Here is an 11,153-nt window from a genome sequence, read left to right as displayed (position 1 = left end):
GTTCAAATGTATTATCAACAGAGTCACATAGAACCCTGCTTGTTATTTTAAGTGATTGATTAGGCATATCTGCCAACAAAGGTCCATCTAGTCAAGGCTATGGTTTTTCCAGTGGTCATGTATGGATGTGAGAGTTGGACTGTGAAGAAAGCTGAGCGCCGAAGAATTGATGCTTTTCAACTGTGGTGTTGGAGAAGACCCTTGAGAGTCCCTTGGACTGCAAGGAGATCCAACCAGTCCATTCTGAAGGAGATCAGCCCTGGGATTTCTTTGGAAGGAATGATGCTAAAGCTGAAACTCCAGTACTTTGGCCACCTCATGCAAAGAGTTGACTCATTGGAAAAGACTCTGATGCTGGGAGGGATTGGGGGCAGAGGAGAAGGGGACGACAGAGGATGAGATGGCTGGATGGCATCACCGACTCGATGGACGTGAGTCTGAGTGAACTCCAGGAGTTGATGATGGACAGGGAGGCCTGGCGTGCTGCAATTCATGGGGTCACAAAGAGTCAGACACAACTGAGTGACTGAACTGAACTGAACAGATGTTTTGCCTATCAGTGGTCTCTTTACAACTGGGAGGTCATTAGTGTCTTTTATTTCGGCCACACCACGCAGCTTGCAGGATCTTAGTTCCCCAACCAGGAATCAAACTTGTACCCCTGAAGCAGAATTCAAAGCCCTAGGTCTCATTTCAAATGCATTTCAAACCACTGAGGCTTGGTGACATTTAGCTGCCAGCCAATGTCCTGTACTTTCCATCTGAGAGATAAACTTGAACAGCATGCTCTCAGGTTGAGGAATGATCAAGCACTGACCAGGTGAGGTTGATTCCTATCAGGTTGAAGGGGTGTTGGGGTCACCAGTTATTTAAGAAGCAAAATGACTTGGTCAGCCACAGGAGAGCAAGCTACCATGGCACTGCGTTTGGGGCTCTTTCTGATTTGGGCTGGCGTGTCTATGTTTCTACAACTGGACCCTGTGAATGGAGGTGAGAGAGGGGTGACAGGCTAGAAATGGTGAGAAAGACCCTGCCCCAGACATGGACTGATAATTAAGGTCATAATAATAATAATAATAGCAGTGACAAATCATCTCCCATTTCTTGAGTACGTCCCAAAGGACAGACATTATGAAGGGCTTCACATTTTATTTAATATCCAAGAAACTCTATGAAATTGAAACACAGATGAGTTTGACAGCAAAGCTAAAGGCCTTTTTGAGAGCTGCCTCATTCCTGAATCTCCATTGCACTGTCCCAGACACAGGCAACCTACTCCCAGGGTTGGTTATTTTGTTCAAATGAAGAGCTTTTGATGTTTGTAGAGTTGACTGTTTGAAATCTTGGGTTGGCCAAGAAGAAAGTCCACTTGGTTTTGCCATAACATCATATGGAAAAACCAGAACCAACTTTTGGGCCAACCCAGTCACAGGGACAGTGTGGTCTCAGGGCAGGTCCAATCAACAGTGCACTACAGCAGACCCTGACTTTGCGGTTGAATTCATGGATGTTCATAGGGGAGCAGTGAGAACGTGTCAGGGTCTCCCTCCCCTGTTCTGCTTAGCTCCTGGTCTTCGAGTATCTTGTTCAGGTAAACAAGGACTTCAAAATAGAAAAGAAAATAAAAGTTAGAGATGCTAGGCAGGTCCTACTATAGATGATATTCTGGTCATGGCCCTGCTTTGTTTTGTTTTTGGTTTTTTTAGTTGTTCATGTTATTTTTTGTGTGTGTTTGTTTTTTAAAAATTGTAATTGGAGAATAAGTGCTTTACAGAGTTTATATATATATATATATCCCTTCCCTCTTGCGACTCCTTCCAGCCCCACCCACCATCCTACTCCTCTAGGTTGAAAACACAGAGGGTGGGCTGGGCTCCCTGCGTGATATAGCAGCTCCCCACTAGCTGTCTGTTTTACACAGGGTGGTGTAGATATGCCAGTGGTACTCTCTCAATTCGTCCCACCTAAGCCTAACCCTGCTTTGTTCCTGCTCCTCCTCCGTCCATCTCCTCTGCTCCTGCTTTTCTTCCAGATCAGCAGCTGTCTGAGGACAACGTCATTCTTCCTAAAGAAAAGAAAGACCCTGCTTCTGGTGCAGAAACCAAAGGTAATCAACAGCGGAAGAGAATGACAACAAACCACAGTCCAGGGCAACGAATTCACATGTGCGGCAGCGGAACGGATGGGGATTCTCCAGAGATACTTTACAGGCAGGAGCTCATAGCACCCTTTCAGTCATGGGAGGAGGCAGCTGTGCACGTCCCCCAAGGGGGCGATCCCAGACAGCAGAACTATGTGTACGTGGCAGGGCTGGAATCTGAACCCGGAATCTAGGCTTCAGTGCTGGTGCCACATGCTGAAGTAGAAACTGTCCAAAGTCACATTTGTACACCAGTCCTTACAATTTGTATATTTTTAACATGTCAACTAGTCACTTTTCATTTGTATTTCTTCGTATTTACAGACAGGTGTATATATCCAAATGATTTTTTTTTTTTCACTATCAAAAAACAGTAAAGTAGAAACTTCCCAAAATTAGAGAAGCCTTCCTAGTCCCTGAGGGAGGGACCACGCCACACTGACCTTGGCATCCCCGATGCTTAGCAGGGGCTCTGTACACAGCAGGCTTGGCGCTGATGGGCAGGCGTGAAAGGAGATTTTGCCAGAGTTACCACAGACATCATGAAACCCTGAGTGCCAAAGAAGCGAACAATGTCTTTCTTCTTTCAGATAATAAATGTGTTTTCCCATTCATCTATGGAAACAAAAAGTATTTTGACTGCACATTGCATGGTTCCTTATTCCTGTGGTGTTCCCTCGATGCAGACTATACAGGAAGATGGAAATACTGTACTAAGAATGGTAAGCATGCAGCCTGTCCTCGTGTGAGAAGCACCTGGCTTCCCAGATGAAGGCGGAAAGTCCAAATTGCCTCCTAGAGGGAAGCCTCAGGCGTCTCCTGATCCAGCTCTCTGTGTTCCGTTCCTGTCCCTTTCTCTCTTTTTTGGGGGGAGGTGGGGAGGGCTCTGCTCAGTCTTTGTTGCTGGGCCCAGGTTTTCTCCAGTTGCAGCAAGTGGGGTCTCCTCTTTGCTGGTGTGTGGGTTTCTCACTGTGGTGGCTTCTCTTGTTGGGTAGCACAGGCTCTAGGCACAAGGGCTTCAGTCGTTGCAGCCCGTGGGTTCAGTAGTTGAGGTGCCCATACTTATTTCCTCCTCGGTGTGTGGAATCTTCCCAGACCAGAGGTGGAACCAGAGTCTCTTGCATGGCAAGGTATTCTTAACCACTGCACTACCAGGGAAGCCCCACTTTCTCTTGATAACACTAAAAATAATCCTCCTGCAATTAATACTTTCACCTATCCCTTCTATTTTTCCAGACTATGCCAAATGTGTCTTTCCCTTTATCTATGAAGGCAAGTCATATGACACTTGCATAATAATTGGGAGTACATTTATGAACTATTGGTGCTCACTCTCTTCAAACTATGATGAGGATGGAGTTTGGAAGTATTGCTAGCAGTAAAAAGAGGTAAGAGTGTCCAGGGAGGATGGATAGAAACAGGGGTGAGCAGGGAAGAGGAAGGGCTGGGTAAGGAGGTGCAGTAAGATGCCAGAGCGAGGAAGGAAGAGGCAGGGGGAGAGAGGGGATGAAGGAGAAAGATGCAGGGCAAAGAGTGAGGAGCAGAGGTTCACGAGGAGAGCGATACAGACATGAGGATGAGGAAAGGGGGAAGGAGAGACGGAAACAGAGGAAGAGACAAGGGCGAAATGCGAGAGAAGTGGAGAGGCGAATCCAGAAGAGAGAGAGATTGCAAGATGACAAATGCAAGGAGGAGTATCTGGGGAGGATCAGTAGCAAGAGAAGATGGAAGGAAGGTGAGAAAGGGGCAGAGAGAGGACAACACAGTTTTAGGAGCAGGCCTGAGACAGTAGGAGCCAAGATGGGATGAACAGAAAGCAAAGGAGAAACAGATCTTTGCCCTCTGTGGGGCTGACTGGGAAACAAAACAGACTTCATTAACACAGACTCCAAAATTATGTTCAGTTACTGTCCAGTACATCCACCCATGGCCACGGATGCAATCAAGCCTTCAAAACTTCAGTGGAGAAAATCAAGAACTCTCAAGCAAAGGTGATGCTCTGAGCGACAGAGGTGAAATTCTTTCCCTACATCTCTGCCTTGTGCCTGCTGGGCATGGGTCCAATCAATAAACACTTTCTCTGCAGGTGTGGCCTTTGTCCTACAAAGAAACCTGTGTATCAGATGGGAGGGTCTCAGTGTGCTCCGGTTAACCAGGCAGGATCTTGTTTTCCTTTCCCTTCCTTGGGGTCCCGATGGAACTTCAAAGCACATCACAATTGTCCCTCCTAGGGGTCTGATTGACAGCTGAAGACCTGGTGGTAAGGCCAGAAGTGGGATGGGAGGAGAGTCCCAGAGGATACCAAGGCCCCGTTCCTGTCGTAAGAGATCTTTCTTTTCCCAACTTAGCTGAAATGTTATTTCTTCCTGGAGTTATTCTCTGATTCCACAGTATAAGGAGTCCCATCATGTCTTCCCAGTTCATCCTTTCTCTCCTTACAATTAAACTGCCCATCTCTCCAAGGGGACTGTAATTGGGGTGGGCGAAGACAAGATGGATTGTGTTTGCCCTGGTTTCAGTCCTAAATGCAGAATTTAACACATATATAGGGATTTTAGACAAATATTTTTTCCATCACTAACAGGGCCTGATTGAAAGAAGGTTAAATTCACAGGTGTTAGAAATAATGAAGGGCCTGAAAAGGCCTGATCACTAAATTTTATCCTAAAAAATCACTCAGTACCTATCACAAAAACAGAAATACAGACCAATGGACTACGATAGAAAGCCCAGACACTAACCCATGCACCCACGGGTACTTTATATTTGACAAAGTGAAAGTGAAAGTGAAGTCATTCAGTCGTGTCCGACTGTGTGGGACCCCATGGACTGTAGCCCACCAGGCTCCTCCCTCCATGGGATTCTCCAGGCAAGAGTACTGGAGTGGGGTGCCATTGCCTTCTCCAATACTTGACAAAGGAGGCAAGAATAGACAATGAAGGATTAGTCTCTTCAGTGAGTGGTGCTGGGAAACTTTTACAGCAACATGTAAAAGAATGAAATTGGAACACTTCCTAACACCAGACACAAAGATAAACTCAAAATGGATTAAAGACCTAAATTTAAGACTGGAAACTTGAGAACTCTTAGAGGTAAACACAGGCAGAACACTCTCTGACATAAATCACAGCAAGATCCTCTATGATCCATTTCCTAGAGTCATGGAAATAAAAACAAAAATAAACAAATGGGACCTAATTAAACTTAAAAGCTTTTGCACAGCAAAGAAAACTGTAAAGAAGGTGAAAAGACAGCCTTCAGCGTGGGGAGGAAATAACAGCCAATGAAAAACTGACAAAGGATTAATTTCCAAAATATACAAGCAGCTCATGGAACTCAATACCAGAAAAGCAAACAACCCCATCAAAAAGTGAGCAGATGGCTTAAACAGATATTTCTCCAAAGAAGACATACAGATGGCTAGCAAACACATGAAAAGATGTTCAACTTCCTTCATTATTAGAGACACGTCAATAAAAACTACAGTGGGGTATGACCTCACACCGGTCAGAAAGGCCATCATCAGAAACTCTACACACAATAAACGCTGGAGAGGGTGTGGGGAAAGGGGAACCCTCTTACACTGTTGGTGGGAATGTAGATTGATGCAGCCACTATTGAAGACGGTATGGTGATTCCTTAAAAAAGTAGGCATAAACCTACCATATGACCTTTCTGTATCTTGTTACCTAAAGGTACGCATGGGGAGTCTGGCTGCTTGCCGCTCAAAAGCCAGGAAACAGGCCAGGTTGGTGAAAAGAAAGTTTGCTTATTTCAGATGCTGCACCTGGGGGTGGTAGCGTGGCGGACATCTGTCGGAAGGCCGACTCCCCACCTGACAAGTAGGGGGTGAGGGTTTTATAGACAAAGTGTGTGTGGGGGTTACATGCAGAAACAGTGCAGTCATCTCTAAGAGTCATCTTCAAATCGGTCATCAGTGGTCTGACCAGCATCATCTTGAGTGTTTTAGGTACAGTTAATCTTCAGTTCCAGGGTCCATTTGTCCCCAAGTCTTTGTGATCAGTTCTTGGAATTCTGCCAACTCAAGTCCTGGGTACAGTCTGGTCATCATGCAGTGAACTTCTCCACCTGCTGTTTTGCTATCTATAAGTCAGCCCACAGGATATGACTCAGAATATTATCTACAGCCCTTGAGAAAGAACTAAAGGTCCTTGACTATGCTTAATGACTACGTTACTATTATTTAGTCTCCTTAGACTGTTTTCCTTTGTTTCAGCATTTCTTATTTCTCTGATTAGACTTGTTCTTTGACTAGAGTTTTCCACAGGCAAAAGGCAGGCAGAAGGCATGAGCGGGTGGTGAAGGATCATAGAGTCCTGCTCCGTTTCAATCTCAGTACTGGGCATATACCCAAAGAAAACCATAAAAAAAAAAAAAAAAACACACACACATATAACCCAGTATTCATTGCAGCACTATTTACAAGAGCTAGGACATGGAAGCAACCTTAATGTCCACTGACAGATAACTGGATAAGGAAGCTGTGGTACACACATACAATGGAATATTCAGTTCAGTCGCTCAGTCGTGTCCGACTCTTTGCAACTCCATGAATCACAGCACGCCAGGCCTCCCTGTCCATCACCAACTCCCGGAGTTCATTCAAACCCATGTCCATTGAGTCGGTGATGCCATCCAGCCATCTCATCCTCTGTCGTCCCCTTCTTCCCCTGCCCCCAATCCCTCCCAGCATCAGGGTCTTTTCCAATGAGTCAACTCTTCGCATGAGGTGGCCAAAGTATTGGAGTTTCAGCTTTAGCATCAGTCCTTCCAATGAACACCCAGGACTGATCTCCTTTAGGATGGACTGGTTGGATGTCCTTGCAGTCCAAGGGACTCTCAAGAGTCTTCTCCAACACCACAGTTCAAAAGCATCAATTCTTCGGTGCTCAGCCTTCTTCTCAGTCCAACTCTTACATCCATACATGACCACTGGAAAAACCATAGCCTTGACTAGACGGACCCAAATATTACTCAGCCATAAAAAGGAATGCATTTGAGTCGGTTCTAATAAGGTGGTTCCTGGGAACAAAGTGAGAGTCACTCAGTCGTGTCCGACTCTTTGTGACCCAGTGGACTATACAGTCCATGGAATTCTCCAGGCCAGGATACTGGAGGAGGTAGCCAGAGTGAAATAAGTCAGAAAAAGGAAAACAAATATTGTATACTAATGCATATGTATAGAATCTAGAAGATGGTACTGATGAAACCTATTTGCATGGCAGCAATGGAGACTTAGAGAGAACAGACTTGTGGGCACAGTGGGGGAAGGAGAGGGTGGAACAAACAGAAATAGCATGGAGACAAATACATGACCGTATGTAAAATAGATAGCCAGTGGGGATTTGCCCAAATCAGGGCTCTGTGACAAACTAAAGGGGTGGGATGGGCTGGGAGGTTCAAGAGGGAGGGTGTACTTATGGCTGATTCATACTGAGGTATGGCAGAAGCCAACACAATATTATAAAGCAATTGTCCTTCAATTAAAAAAAAAAAAAACACCACTCAGTGCCTATCTAAGGAATCCTTGGTACCTGGTGATAGACTTTCAGTCACCATCCGGGGAAGAGATACACAGGCTTTTAATCACTGTGCAGCAAGGAGGTATTGATAGAATGTTTGTCCTCTGTGATTTAAGGCCAGTAATTCAGAGCTTCACTTGAAACCAGGAGGTAAAAATAAAACAGAATTTTTAAGTTAAATAATAAAAAGTTTTAACCGAAAATGTTTTAATAAAAAGGAAACCAGGGGCTTCCCTGGTGGCTCAGTAGTAAGGAATCTGTCTGCCATGCTGGAGACATTGGTTCCATCCTGGTCTGGGAAGATCCCACTTTTCCCAGAGCAACTAAGCTCACATGTCCCAACTACGAGCCTACTCTAGAGCCCAAGAGCTGCACCTACTGAAGCCTGAGTGCCCTAGAGCCTGTGACCTGCAGCAAGAAAAGCCACCACAGTGAGACACCCCTGCCCACTAGAGACAAGCCCCCAGTTGCCACAACTAGAGAAAAGCCCGAACTACAACGAAGACCCAATGGAAGAAAAAAAAAATAATTAAATAAATAAAAAGTATAAATAAAACTAATGGGAGAGAAATCCAAAAAGGAGTGGAGATATATATGGCTGATGTATTTTGCTATGCGATAGAAGCTAACACAAGATTGTAAAGCAAGTATGTTGCTGTTGCTGTTGTTTAGTCACTAGGTCATGTCTTAACTCTTTCGTAACCTCCTTGGACTGTAGCCCTCAAAGCTCCTCTGCCCATGGGATTTCCTAGGGAGGAATACTGGAGTGGGTTGCCATTTCCTTCCCCAGGGGATCTTCTCAATCCACGAATCGAACTTGCGTCCCCTGTGTTGGCAGGGGTATTCTTTACCACTGAGCCCCCAGGGAAGCCTAAAGCAATAGAATAACTTCTATACCGCAATAGAAGTTATTTAATAAAAATAAATAAGCTCTATATCATAAATGCTGTATGCTGACAACAACAAAAGAAGGAGACAGGGATTTCCCTGGTGGTCCAGGGGTTAGCACTCTGAGCTTCCGCTGGTCGTTGTACTAAGAAACCCCATTCTTAGTTGCTTAGTTGCTCTGGGAAAAGTGGAATCTTCCCAGAGCCGTGATGGAACCAATGTCTCCAGCCTGGCAGACAGATTCCTTACTAGTGAGCCACCAGGCAGCGAGGCCCAGCGAAAACAGACAAACCAAAAAACCGGTAGATACCCTGAGAAGTTGACAGTTCAACTTGTCTTAGAATCAAGTTGGCAAATCAGCCAACGGCAGGATGAGGTGCTATGTTTGATTTCTAGCAGTTTCAGCCCAGCAGCTATAGTAGAAAGGGATCAAGAACCTCTTAAGTCATTTAGGCAGCAGTTGGACTGAAAATTGGAATTCCTGAGCTCCCCTCTTTCTTTCACCAGTGACGTTCGGAGCAAGCAACCAAGGCCATTATACTCCTTAGGTTCGCCTCAAATGTTCAAAAGTATCCCCGACAGAGTCACAGAGCACCCTGACTGTTGTAAGTGGTTGATTAGGCATATCTAACAGACATTTTGCCTGATTCTAAAACAGTTCGCACCATGGACTATAAGTCATCTTAAGGTAGGAGATAGTGGGTCTTTGGGCTGGACACCTGGTATTCATCAAGTGGAGTAAAATTCAAGTAAAATTCAGACACTCCAAGGACGAAGCTAGAGGCAGGAGCTGAGCTCTGCTAAAACAAAGAGATAAGGTGCCCACTCCTGAGGTCAAGAAGTCAAGGCTGACTGCCCCGTCTGCACTTGTCCAGAAAGGCTTCTTGGAGTCAAAGAGGGAGGCGGCCCCACTCCAGAATAAGTGTAGACAAGCAGCCATAGGCCTCTGTGTTGGGATCCATCTTAGCAAAAAGTTAAGCACACATCTTGCAGAGGGTCCATGGACCAGGCAGCTGTGAAGAAAGAAACAAGATAATTGCCCAAATGTGAACAGACACCCTGAGGGACTGTCCTGTAAAAGTGGTGCACGTCACCTCTGTACTCACACTCCTCCTCCAGGTCACCGGCACTACTCCCAGAGTGTGCATCTCTGCCTAACTGCTGACCTACTACACTCTTCTCATTGGAGAGGATGCTCATTCCCTTTGTCTGTCAGGGTGTGCATCTCTGCCTAACTTCTGAGTTGCATAAACAAACTGTTTTTCTGTGTGGTCTCGCATCTGTTGTGCAATGTCTCTAATAATAACCTTGGTACTTATTTTGACAGTTTTTGATTCCTGGAAACTTTCTTGCTTTCAAACAGGGGCAAGAGCCAGGGCTCCTTAGCTTCTAGACTCTAGCCTAAGCTAGTAGAGTGGCTAGGACTCCTAGTTTTCATCCAAGTGACGCAGGTTTAATTCCAGGGCAGGGAGCTAAGGTCTCTCTAGAGGACTATTCACCGCTGTTCCTCTGAGATCAGTCACTTTAAGCCTGGGAGTTCGTTAGTGTCTTTTCCTATTTGTTGGTCACATGGTGTGACTTGCAGCATCTTAGTTCCCAGCAAGGGATCAAATCTGTGCCTCAGCAGTGGAAGACAGAGCCCCAGGTCTCGTTTTAAGTGCATTTCAAACCCCTGAGGCTTGGGGACATTGCCAGCCAATGTCCTGTACTTTCCATCGGAGAGATAAACTTGCCCTGCATGCTCTCAGGCTGAGGAACGATCAAGCATCTACCAGGTGAGGTTGATTCTTATCAGGTTGAAGGGACGTGGGGGTCACCGGTTAAATAAGAAGCAGATCGACGTTGGTCAGCCACAGGAGAGCAAGCTACCATGGCATCGCGAGTGGGGCTCTTTCTGATTTGGGCTGGTGCGTCTGTGTTTCAACAACTGCACCCTGTGAATGGAGGTGAGGGAGGGGAGACAGACTAGAATTGGTGAGAAAGACCCTGCCCCAGACACGGCGATTGTGCAGTGCTAGTCGCTCAGTCGTGTCTGACCCTTTTGCAACCCACTTGACTGTAGCCCTTCAGGTTCTCTGTCCATGGAATTTCCCTGGCAAGAATACTGCAGTGGGTTGCCATTTCTTCCCCAGGGGATATTCCCGACCCAGGGAGCAAACCCACGCCTTCTGGAATGGCAGGTGAGTTCTTTAATGCTGAACCACCAGGGAAGCCCACCCCAGACACGGACTGATGAGTAAGTCATGACAATAATAATACTGTGACTAATACCGCTGCCATCTCTTGAATGTGTCAGAAGGGCCAGCTGCTATAACATTCACATTTTATTTGATTTTCCAGCAACTCTATGAAATTGAAACCCGGGTGAGTTTGGCAACAGAGCGAAGGGCCTTTCTGGGAGATGTCTCATTCCTAAATCTCCATTGCACTGTCCCAGACATGGGCAACCTACGCCAGGGTTGGTTATGTTGTTCAAATGAAGAGTTTCTGATGTTTGTAGAGTTGACTGTTTGAAATATTGGGTTGGCCAAAAAATGTTGCTTCTTGTTTTGCCATACCACTGTATGGAAAAACCAGAACCA

General features: G+C 45.7%; 1 protein-coding gene and 1 long non-coding RNA gene across 2 annotated transcripts in view; both read left to right on the top strand.

The window, feature by feature from the left end:
• Positions 1-914: 914 nt before the first annotated feature.
• LOC113876423 (seminal plasma protein PDC-109) overlaps positions 915-11,153 on the top strand; it is a 36,563-nt gene continuing 26,324 nt past the window's right edge. Inside the window, exon 1 of the mRNA XM_027515619.1 lies at positions 915-990. Within this exon, the coding sequence (XP_027371420.1) occupies positions 915-990 (76 nt within the window). The remainder of the gene's footprint in view (positions 991-11,153) is intronic.
• On the top strand, positions 1,840-4,225 carry LOC113876424. Its single transcript, XR_003506486.1, has 4 exons — positions 1,840-2,107; positions 2,731-2,862; positions 3,377-3,528; positions 4,045-4,225. It is a non-coding gene; the product is annotated as an uncharacterized LOC113876424 (long non-coding RNA).

The sequence above is a fragment of the Bos indicus x Bos taurus genome, chromosome 18, assembly GCF_003369695.1.
Source record: "Bos indicus x Bos taurus breed Angus x Brahman F1 hybrid chromosome 18, Bos_hybrid_MaternalHap_v2.0, whole genome shotgun sequence".
Lineage (NCBI taxonomy): Eukaryota > Metazoa > Chordata > Mammalia > Artiodactyla > Bovidae > Bos > Bos indicus x Bos taurus.
The sequence above is the reverse complement of the archived record's forward strand: the minus strand, read 5'-3'. Positions and strand labels throughout refer to the sequence as shown.